We start from the raw sequence: 12,358 nt of genomic DNA on the forward strand, positions 1-12,358 counted from the left end.
GCTGCAGACAAGATCTTATCATCTCTGTATACAGGGAGCTCCCCCTAGTGGTGGCTGCAGACAGGATCTTATCATGTATCTCTGTATACAGGGAGCTCCCCCTAGTGGTGGCTGCAGACAGGATCTTATCATGTATCTCTGTATACAGGGAGCTCCCCCTAGTGGTGACTGCAGACAGGATCTTATCATGTATCTCTATGTACTGGGAGCTCCCCCTAGTGGTGACTGCAGACAGGATCTTATCATGTATCTCTGTATACAGGGAGCTCCCCCTAGTGGTGGCTGCAGACAGGATCTTATCATGTATCTCTGTATACAGGGAGCTCCCCCTAGTGGTGGCTGCAGACAGGATCTTATCATGTATCTCTGTATACAGGGAGCTCCCCCTAGTGGTGGCTGCAGACAGGATCTTATCATGTATCTCTATGTACTGGGAGCTCCCCCTAGTGGTGACTGCAGACAGGATCTTATCCTGTATCTCTATATACAGGGAGCTCCCCCTAGTGGTGACTGCAGACAGGATCTTATCATGTATCTCTGTATACAGGGAGCTCCCCCTAGTGGTGGCTGCAGACAGGATCTTATCATGTATCTCTGTATACAGGGAGCTCCCCCTAGTGGTGACTGCAGACAGGATCTTATCATGTATCTCTGTATACAGGGAGCTCCCCCTAGTGGTGACTGCAGACAGGATCTTATCATGTATCTCTGTATACGGGGAGCTCCCCCTAGTGGTGGCTGCAGACGGGATCTTATCCTGTATTTCTGTATACTTGCAGTCGATGTAAAATTTCCCTTCAGTGCCACCACGGGACACATAGTGCACTACAATATTTATCAGTGTATTACCTGGGGATTAGGCTGACACAGTAATGTTAACTGGGCAGACGCTTTGGGGTGTAATCCGAGTGCTAATATTGTCATCCGCTTATGTGACCCTGACCAACAGGTTCAATGTTGTGGGCAGAGGAGTTTGAGTTGCCCAGGAGTGGTGACCCTGCAGTTTCTGAGCTCGCAGGGTGTGGCCCCCACTTAAGTTTTTGCCACTTTTGCACAGCACTCCACTTTCACTCTTTTAAGCCCACACCCTTATTTTGTGCCTTTTGGTTAGGATGGGGACTATTTAAATTTCCAGGTGGATGGTTTAGTCAGGTTTTTTTGCTGTAAAGCCTCGACTTTTTATTTTTACTATTCACTGTGAGTCACCCTTTGTATGTGTGTCTGTGATGAGCACTTTTCAGGGTGCGGTTCCTTTATAGGTTCTCTCCTGAGTGGTGTAGGGGCTGTGTGTGGCCATCAGGTTCTGCTCGCCCCTGCCGATTCCCGAAGCTTCTCGTTCCGCTGGGGTGGATGCAGGGAGCACGACCGGCTCAACCCAAGCTTCCGATCCTTGACCCTTTTTTGAGTATACTCGGGTGCACAGCACAATCTCCAAATTAATTTGTGAGTTATCTATGAAACACAGGACAGGACGGGTCCTCCAAAGCGAGAAATGCTCCTTGTAACTGCCGAATAAAGAATGAGGATCCTGAACTCAAAGTTCCCTGACTCAGGATATGGAAACGGGTTTTCTAAGTCTTAAGTGTCATCGTGCCAAATTCAGTGACATCTCTGGGTAACTATAATCCGCATATTATTATGTTATGCAATGGGAACACATCTGTAAAATATTAGATTTGTTTGTAGGCATGGCACCAGATGGGCAGCGACGGCACAATCATCTACACGATCACCTGGGAACAATAGTCGTATACTGATATCATAAAGATAAAATTGTCAAAAATGGAGGTTGTTCCACTACATTTCCCCAAGCTGAAATCTGTGAAGGAACATGGGTATCAGGTGTTTATGTTCTCTGCAGCTCCTCCGCAGGTGGAATGAAGTATTACACAACTGAAATAATCGGGTCCTCCAGAGAATCCTCTGTGGCTTACAAATTAAGAGATCCCTCTGTTAATCCTAAAGAAATAGAGTTAGGACTTATTGAAGATTTGTATGACATAGATGTGGACCAACTAATGTCTCCTACTTTATATCAACACCCCACCATGAGTGTGCAGATGTAAAATCTTCAGTCATGCATACAAATATTTCCATGCTCACATTAATTATTACACTGGACACATATGGACACTTGACTCAAAATTTACTGCAAAATGTGTTAAATTGGAGTCGTAGGACCTGTTGTCGCTCAGACACGAGACTTCACGACGTTTAGTTCATGTATGTAAATTTATACAATCTGCCCCATAACCTATACAGCCAGGAATAGACAGGAATTGTGTCATTGTAAGGCTATGCTCACATCACATATAACCCCACATGTGGAACGCCATCATCATCTGAACCCCTGAAAAAAGGGATTCGGGCATCACCCCTGATGGGGTCATTCAATATTATGAGTCACTGTTGTACTCCATCTGATGGTCCGCCTAAAAATGACTCCATCTGCCTCATTCTAGTTAATGGCTCCATCAGAGGTTACGATGGAGCCTCCCATCTGGTGCTGATTCATTTCAGTGCCATCCTATAACAGGGGTCCGGCACATTCTCTCCCCAAGTCCAATCGCTATGCCCCTCATTCCTGTCTCCAGCAGGAGAGTCGGCAAGGACAACGCCTGAGTTCCCTCTTCATGTTTCCACTTACATTGCAAACCCTATAGTAATAACAAACTCTAAAGATTTTCTCCACTCCTGGAAAAGTGGATAAGACCACCATGAACTCTTACACCGAGTCACTGGAGGCCCATAGTAGCTCCATGCACCCGCTGATTTACAGTAATCTTCCAAATACTTTACATGTGGTTCTAAAAATGTCAGAAAATTTGCCATTCTTTTCTCGGGGGACCGAGGCAATAAATGTTCCTTGCTGTTTCCCAATGGAGCCGTGTTTGGGTCCATGAGAATCTATGAGGCTGTAAATTGGTGACCCGGCCTTTTTAAGGATGAGCCGAGCAGAGCCAAACACAACCAAAGGGCCACAGTGCTCAGCAAAGCACTTTCTCTTTTGTTTTAGGGGGTCTTAGAACCAGGACCCTCACCAATCAAAACTTCATTTCTATGGCATTAATTAATGATGTAGATATAAGAGATGGGGCGCACAGCAAAGGTCATAATGTCCCCTATCCTCTTATGGTACTTGTTGAGTTCTACCACCCAAGACGAAGGGCCTGGTGCTTCTTACCTCTTTGTGTCCTTTCTCAGATGACATTGCAGCAGCCATGAAGGAGCCTACAGTTATACGTACACCCCTGACCAAGACAATAAGCAACACAGCTGGTAACTGTGGTCCCTACTGCCGACTTCTGCAGTGCCTACACCGGCTAACCTATGAAATCGTATGGCCAACCCAACGGTATGCCGCCATACGGTGGGGTCATAAGTGTACAGTCAGCAAAATGCACATTCTCTACCTGAGATCAAACACGTAAAATATCAAATACACATACAAATAAGGAAACGCATTACCCACAAAAATGCCATTTCTAAGACTTTCACTGAGCAGGTGCTGTGTGTACACGTCATTGTCCTCAGAGGGCGGCTTTACATCACATTGCTGTGACACAATACAATACGCAGTATATAAATACGGGGTAAGGGCCGGGGTGTCGGCGTCTGCTCGTACCGCTAGGGTACTTTTTCTGGTGGTAGTTGATTGGCGAGGTCCTCTAGATAATAACTGGTGGTGTCGGTGCTTCTTGTGCTGTGTACTGTGGATGGAAACCTGGATGATCGGCGTTTCCCACTATATATGAAGCAGCAGATCATGCTCTTGAAAGTCCTCCACATCTCCTCATCCTTGTACGAGTAGATAATGGGATTCATTACAGAATTCATCAGGGCGAGGAGAAGAAACCAACGCTTGACCTGTTGAAGACCACAGGTAGTGCAGTTCAGGCCATCGAGAAGAAGGACGACCATCCCCGGGGTCCAGCACACGACGAACGCACCTGGAGATAGAAGACAGGCGGTCAGTAGCAGAACACCAGAACCAGATTTACACATTGTCCATGGAACATGATTAATGGGGTTGTCTTCTTCTGAGGATAGTTTTTATTTTTTTTACTTAAATGCATTTATTTGAGCCTAATAATTATTTTTGAAATTTGTTTTCATTAAATATTTTGCACAATTTGCACCTATAATTCTTCTATTATGATCCTTCAAAGGTGAAATCCAAGCTGTCCTGTCTAATTGTCAAGCACAGTGTAGGAAAGGCTAAACCCAACACAAGGATGAGGGAAAGGGAGCCCAACACTAGGGAAGCGAGGAGTGGCGACATTTAGGCAGATCTAACGTCACCCTGTCTGCCCTAAGCATCCCTATATAGGTTCCGCACCTATCGCCGAGCAGGATACATAAGCCCTGTATAGGGAAGGACAGCATGAGCACTAGTCAATCCCAACTAAAACTAAAGACAGGTGGGATGCACAAACAAGGGGAACACTTAGCCTGAGTAGACTCAGAGAGAAACACAGACATTCTCCAAACACCAAAGAGGAAGATAGCCAACTGCTATATCTCCAAGCCTCAACAGGGAAATGGAAATATCACCGGCAACTCCCAGCAGCAAGCGGTCCAGGTGTGTCAGCTAGAGCCAGGAGAAGGCTGACACTGGGTCCTAGAGTCAGAAGGACCAGGAAGAAGTCTGCATAGCCAGCCGCTAAGAACTTCTGCAGTCAGATGCAGAGTGACGGTCTGCAGCCTCTGACACACCCGTGACATTAATATGGCAATGTGACGCAACATGAGATAACAAATCATATTACTGGGCGCCAATACGCCCCCACTATGATATCACTTCCTGCTCTGCAGCTATTGGCTGAAGCTTCCTGCCCAGTCCACCCCCTGCCTGCAATCTGCACATGATACTGGTATTACTGGGAGCTCTCTGCTCCATTTAGTGAATGGAGGACGGATGGAGGGCACAATTGAAAGGTTGCGAGTTTTTAAAAATTGGATGAAGATGAAAGACAAAACTATGTACAGGCTGCCATGGAGAAAAGGAGGAAGAACAGTATTCCGGGTCGCGGATCATCCCCCAAGGAGACAATGTAAAAAAACAGACACAAAACAATAATTAAAAAAATAATAGAAGTGCTTGGGTGCTGTAAGAATAGCTTTCTGTTTTTTTTTTTTTGCTTTTTTTTATTAGAAAGGACCATTAATAAGATGGTCACCAGCAGGTGTTCAGGTTCCCTACAGCGCCCCCACAGTGAAAATGAAGAATTACACAGTGCCCCATAAACTGACTGACCTGTCCATTTAACCCACAGACATGGCTCTGTAGAGAGCAATATGCTCGGTGTAGCTGTTTTTGCTTTGGCCCGTACACGAGGGTTCAGAACAAGGGGACCCCCATTTTTTAACGTCGATATTAGAGGAGATCTGAAAATAACCTGCCGCTAGTTTTTACCAAGTGGAAGGGGTTTCACAGCATGGAAGGGGTTAACATAACCAATATTTAATTGACGGCTGAAGTCCTTGCTTCAGGTTTGAAGGACACACAACGCTCAGCTCATCGCAGCTTGAACAAACGTCATTGCTACGTCCGGCCATGCAACCGCTGCTTTAATCTGAGCTCCCTGAGAAAAGGGAGTTTTTCCAGTTTCTGCTCTTTTGTATAATGACTTTGATGAAGAAAGCAGCAAAACTCTGCAGGTTCCAACATGAGGCGAGATCAACGGGCAGGAAATGACAGAACATAAACACCCAGCCCACGAGATGACAGTGCGCTCCCAACATGCACAAAACCCGACATCTTGGTAAGAATGAGAAATAAATGCAGAAACGATAATACAAGACAATATAATGTAATAGTCTCTAATAAAAAGTGAACGTTCCTCTATGCAGCTCTATATCCCTGTACTTGGTCATTCGGAACAAGTGTTTCCTGCTGCCTTATGCCGACCAAGCCATCAAGACTAAACTGGCAGCACCCCAACAACTGGCTGTTTGAAGAGGACAGTTCGCTTGATATCCTTCCATGGATCATTATTGGTCATTACTAATCAGGAACCCCCACAAGAAATGCTGTATACTGAGAAACCCACAAGACCTGCCATATACCTGGAACCTCTCACAAGACCCGATGCATAAGGATACCCCCCCACAAGACCTGCCATATACTGGGAACCTCTCACAAGACCCGATGTATACAGATACCCCCCCACAAGACCTGCCATATACTGGGAACCTCTCACAAGACCCGATGTATACAGATACCCCCCCACAAGACCTGCCATATACTGGGAACCTCTCACAAGACCCGATGTATACAGATACCCCCCCACAAGACCTGCCATATACTGGGAACCCCTCACAAGACCCTATGTATACTGATACCCCCCACAAGACCTGCCATATACCGGGAACCCCTCACAATACCCTATGTATACTGATACCCCCCACAAGACCTGCCATATACTGGGAACCCCTCACAAGACCCGATGCATAAGGATACCCCCCCACACAAGACCTGCCATATACCGGGAACCTCTCACAAGACCCGATGTATACAGATACCCCCCCACAAGACCTGCCATATACTGGGAACCCCTCACAAGACCCTATGTATACTGATACCCCCCACAAGACCTGCCATATACCGGGAACCCCTCACAATACCCTATGTATACTGATACCCCCCACAAGACCTGCCATATACTGGGAACCCCTCACAAGACCCGATGCATAAGGATACCCCCCCACACAAGACCTGCCATATACCGGGAACCTCTCACAAGACCCGATGTATACAGATACCCCCCCACAAGACCTGCCATATACTGGGAACCCCTCACAAGACCCTATGTATACTGATACCCCCCACAAGACCTGCCATATACCGGGAACCCCTCACAATACCCTATGTATACTGATACCCCCCCACAAGACCTGCCATATACTGGGAACCTCTCACAAGACCCGATGCATAAGGATACCCCCCAGAAGACCTGCCATATACAAGGAACCCCTCATAAGACCCGATGTATACAGATACCCCCCCACAAGACCTGCCATATACTGGGAACCCCTCACAGGACCCTATGTATACTGATACCCCCCACAAGACCTGCCATATACCGGGAACCCCTCACAAGACCCTATGTATCCTGATACCCCCCACAAGACCTGCCATATACTGGGAACCCCTCACAAGACCCTATGTATACTGATACCCCCCACAAGACCTGCCATATACAAGGAACCCCTCACAGGACCCTATGTATACTGATACCCCCCACAAGACCTGCCATATACGGGGAACCCCTCACAAGACCCTATGTATACTGATACCCCCCACAAGACCTGCCATATACCGGGAACCCCTCACAAGACCCTATGTATACTGATACCCCCCCACAAGACCTGCCATATACCGGGAACGCCTCACAAGACAAGATGTATACGGATAACCCCCCCACAAGACATGCTGTATACTGAGAAACCTCACAAGACCTTCCATATACCGGAAACCCCTCACAAGACCCGATGTAGACGGATAACCCCCACAGACCCACTAGACATGCTGTATACTGAGAACAACCCACCAGAACTGCTGTATACCGGGAATACCCCACAAGACCCGCCATATACCGGGAAAACCCCACAAGACCTTCTGTAAACCGAGAACACCCCACAAGACCCACTGTATACTAGGAACACCCAATTAGACCCGCCATAGACAGAGAACACCCCACAAGACCTGCTGTATACTGGGAACACCTCACAAGACTTTCTGTATACCAAGAACACCCCAATAAACCTGCCGTATACTAGGAACACCAAATAAGACCAGCTGTATACAGAGAACACCCCACAAGAACTGCCGTATATATTGAACTCGCCACAAAACCCACTGTTTACTTGGAACACCAAATAAGACCTGTCGCATACTGTGAGAATCAGACTGCACTCAGATGTCATCCAAGTGCAGTCCTATTGGAATACCTGGGGTGGACCCGCAGATCCACGACAACGAACCTCCCAAGGGTGAGCTGACCAGGTAGACCACCCCCTATACAGGGAGCGTTAGGGGCAGACCCAAGGGAGACTATTGCCGCAGAAGCTGGAACCCGGAGACAGGTAGTAGGAGGTACAAAATAGAGAAGCTAGGCGTAGGACGGACAGAGCGGGGTAAGATGAAGTACAGTTAGGTAAGAGCTGGGTACAGGCGAGACCAAAGGAGCACTGGGAAGGGGAAGACACAAAGGAAGCGGGACAGGACAGAGACACCAGACTAACAGAGTACGGAGCGGACACTGGGAAGGCTGGACTGGACGAGGAGACAAGGAAGCCTGGGAAAGACAGAGAAGCTGGACTGGCTGGACAGAGCAGAGACTCAGAACAGGCAGAGCAAAGACAAAGGTGGACCTGAGTCACAGAAGCACAAATGACGGACAGGCAAGGAGCAGAGGAAGGAATCGCCTTATATACATGGAGTGCTGGAGAACTTCCGGGTCACGGTCCTCCAGGATCACAGAGAGGAGATACAGAGCGCCTGCAAATCAGAAAGAGGAAGTGCTGGAGTGGGCGGTGCGCACGTGCACCCGACAAGAATGAAGGAGAGGACGCACTCCTGCAGAAGGAGCGCGCCGCAGCGGGTAAGAATGAGCGGAAGGAGTGGCCGTGACACATACCAGGAACACCCCACAAGATCCGCCATATACTGGGAACACCCCACAAGACCCAACGTATACTGAAAAGCTCCAATAAGACCTGCCGTATATCGAGAACACCCTACAATAACTGCTATATACCAGGAATCCACCACAGGACCCGTCATATACCAGAAACCCCCTTAAGATCTGCCATATACCGAAAACACCCCACAAGACCCGCCATATATTGGGAACACCCCACAATACCCATCTTATACTGGAAAAACCCTAAAATCCCATCTTATATCAAGAACACCCCACCCAGACCCATTGTATACTTGGAACACCCCAAAAGACCTGCCATATACTGGGAGCACCCCACAAGATCTGCCGTATACCTGGAACACCCCACAAGATCTGCCGTATACCGAGAACACCCCACAAGACCTGACATATACCAGGACTCCCCAAGACCTGCTGTATATACCGGGAATGCCGATTTCCCATATACTTGGAACACCCCGCAAGTTCTGCCGTATACTGGGAACACCAAAAAAGATCTGCCGTATACTGGGAACACCCCAGAAGATCTGCTGTATACTGGAAACACCAAACAAGACCTGATGTATATTGGGAACACCCCACAAGACCTGCCGTATACCATCATGAGCACCCCACAAAGCCCGCAATATACCAGGAACACCAAACAAGACCTGCTGTATACCAGGAGAACCCCACAAGATCTCCCGTATACTTGGAAAACTCCGCAAGACTTGCCGTATACAGGAGACACCACACAAGACCTCCTGTATACACTGAGAACACACCAAAAGACTCAAGAAGACCCACCATACAGTACAGACCAAAATTTTGGACACACCTCAGTTAAAGATTTTTCTGTATTTTCATTACTATGAAAATTGTACATTCACACTGAAGGCATCAAAACTATGAATTAACACATGTGGAATTATATACTTAACAAAAAAGTGTGAAACAACTGAAGTCATGTCTTATATTCTAGGTTCTTCAAAGTAGCCACCTTTTGCTTTGATGACTGCTTTGCACACTCTTGGCATTCTCTTTATGAGCTTCAAGAGGTAGTTACCGGGAATGGTTTTCACTTCACAGGTGTGCCCTGTCAGGTTTAATAAGTGGGATTTCTTGCCTTATAAATGGGGTTGGGACCATCAGTTGTGTTGTGCAGAAGTCTGGTGGATGCACAGCTGATAGTCCTACTGAATAGACTGTTAGAATTTGTATTGTGGCAACAAAAAAGCAGCTAAGTAAAGAAAAACGAGTGGCTATCATTACTTTAAGAAATGAAGGTCAGTCCGTCCGAAAAATTGGGAAAACTTTGAAAGTGTCCCCAAGTGCAGTGGCAAAAACCATCAAGCGCTACAAAGAAACTGGCTCACATGAGGACCGCCCCAGGAAAGGAAGACCAAGAGTCACGTCTGCTTCTGAGGATAAGTTTATCCGACTCACCAGCCTCAGAAATCGCAGGTTATCAGCCGCTCAGATTAGAGACCAGGTCAATGCCACACAGAGTTCTAGCAGCAGACACATCTATACAACAACTGTTAAGGCTACTTTCACACTTCCATCGGTATGGGGCCGTCGCAAACCGTCGGCCCGACGTACCGACAGACGTTGTGCTAAATTTAGCACAATGTGGGCAGCGGATGCAGTTTTACAATGCATCCGCTGCCTATTGTGATGAGCGGGGAGGAGGGGGCGGAGTTTCAGCCGTGCAAGCGCGGTCAAATATAGCGGACATGTTGCACAAAAAAAACCGTTACATTGAACTTTTTTTGTGCCGACGGTCTGCCAAAACACGACGCATCCGTCGCACGACGGATGCGACGTGTGACCATACGTCGCAATGCATCGCTAATGCAAGTCTATGGAGAAAAAACGCATCCTGCTGGCAACTTTGCAGGATGCGTTTTTTCTCCAAAACGACGCATTGTGATGTAGCCCAAACGATGGAAGTGTGAAAGTAGCCTAAGAGGAGACTTTGTGCAGCAGGCCTTCATGGTAAAATAGCTGCCAGGAAACCACTGCTAAGGACAGGCAACAAGCAGAAGAGACTTGTTTGGGCTAAAGAACACAAGGAATGGACATTAGACTAGTGGAAATCTGAGCTTTGGTCTGATGAGTCCAAATTTGAGATCTTTGGTTCCAATCACCGTGTCTTTGTGCGACGCAGAAAAGGTGAACGGATGGACTCTACATGCCTGGTTCCCACCGTGAAGCATGGAGGAGGAGGTGTGATGGTGTGGGGGGGCTTTGCTGGTGACACTGTTGGGGATTTATTCAAAATTGAAGGTATACTGAACCAGCATGGCTACCACAGCATCTTGCAGCGGCATGCTATTCCATCCAGTTTGCGTTTAGTTGGACCATCATTTATTTTTCAACAGGACAATGACCCCAAACACCTCCAGGCTGTGTAAGGGCTATTTGACCAAGAAGGAGAGTGATGGGGTGCTACGCCAGATGACCTGATGGTTTGGGGTGAGCTGGACCACAGAGTGAAGGCAAATGGGCCAACAAGTGCTAAGCATCTCTGGGAACTCCTTCAATATTGTTGGAAAACCATTCCCGGTGACTACCTCTTGAAGCTCATCAAGAGAATGCCAAGAGTGTGCAAAGCAGTCATCAAAGCAAAAGGTGGCTACTTTGAAGAACCTAGAATATAAAATATATTTTCAGTTGTTTCACACTTTTTTGTTAAGTATATAATTCCACATGTGTTAATTCATAGTTTTGATGCCTTCAGTGTGAATGTACAATTTTCATAGTCATGAAAATACAGAAAAATCTTTAAATGAGAAGGTGTGTCCAAACTTTTGGTCTGTACTGTATCGTGGGTCTTCTGGAGTCTTTTGGTGTGTTCTCAGTATACAAGTCTTGCGTGGTGTTCCAAGTATATGGGAGATCTTGCGGGGTATTCCCGGTATATACGGCAGGTCTTGGGGGGGTCTATACTGAGAACACTAAACAATATCCGCTGAATACCGGTGACACCCCACAAGACCTGCTTTATATCCTTTTACAAAAGGTGCAGAAGTTCTCATTAGCAACCAATCAGGTCAGCAAAGCTCAGTATGCATTGTAGATATTGTTCAATGTGTGGCAAACTTGAATTTAGCGCTCAGTGCCAGGCAGCTGCTACCAAGCCGCTAAAATAATGAAATGCTTAAAAATATACAGTGGATGTTTTCCCTGTAGAATGGAAAGTACAAAGATCCATCACATCATCTTTTATGCCTGTGACTAGAATCATTACATGGAGCATGCACTACTTGTGCTAAAAGGGCTTCACAATAAGCCAAGGAAGGGATTCTTTACTGTACGAGCAGTCAGACATCTCAGCATGCGTACAGCGGACAGACCTGTTTGGTATATGTCTGCAGAAAACATGGTTTTGTCTGGATTGCTGGAGTTTCTGTCCCCCTCACCCCCATACTTTAAAAAGGCGCCAGTCTGTGCCATCTCTGACCCTGAGAGCAGAAATAGAAGATAACACAATGTGAATATTCTGCTCTTTGTTTCATCTTAGTATGGACATAAAGGGCAAGAAGTAAATGAGAGCCTCATGTCACCCCCATGGTAAAGGGGATGTCTGAGACCAGAACAAGGGCCTGTTATAGGGTTGGGGGAAACCTCTTCATTACTCAAGACCCCAAAGGATAATGATATTCAGGCCTCATTAAGACATTCATATCATCAGTGTTTACTCCTTGTGT

General features: G+C 46.9%; 1 protein-coding gene across 1 annotated transcript in view; it reads right to left on the bottom strand.

Moving 5' to 3' along the window:
* Positions 1-2,129: 2,129 nt before the first annotated feature.
* The window catches only part of LPAR3 (lysophosphatidic acid receptor 3), a 62,844-nt gene continuing 52,615 nt past the window's right edge, over positions 2,130-12,358 (bottom strand). The window contains exon 3 of the mRNA XM_069735825.1: positions 2,130-3,950. Within this exon, the coding sequence (XP_069591926.1) occupies positions 3,628-3,950 (323 nt within the window). The 3' untranslated portion in view covers positions 2,130-3,627. The remainder of the gene's footprint in view (positions 3,951-12,358) is intronic.

The sequence above is a fragment of the Ranitomeya imitator genome, chromosome 8 (assembly GCF_032444005.1).
Source record: "Ranitomeya imitator isolate aRanImi1 chromosome 8, aRanImi1.pri, whole genome shotgun sequence".
Classification (NCBI taxonomy): Eukaryota; Metazoa; Chordata; class Amphibia; order Anura; family Dendrobatidae; genus Ranitomeya; species Ranitomeya imitator.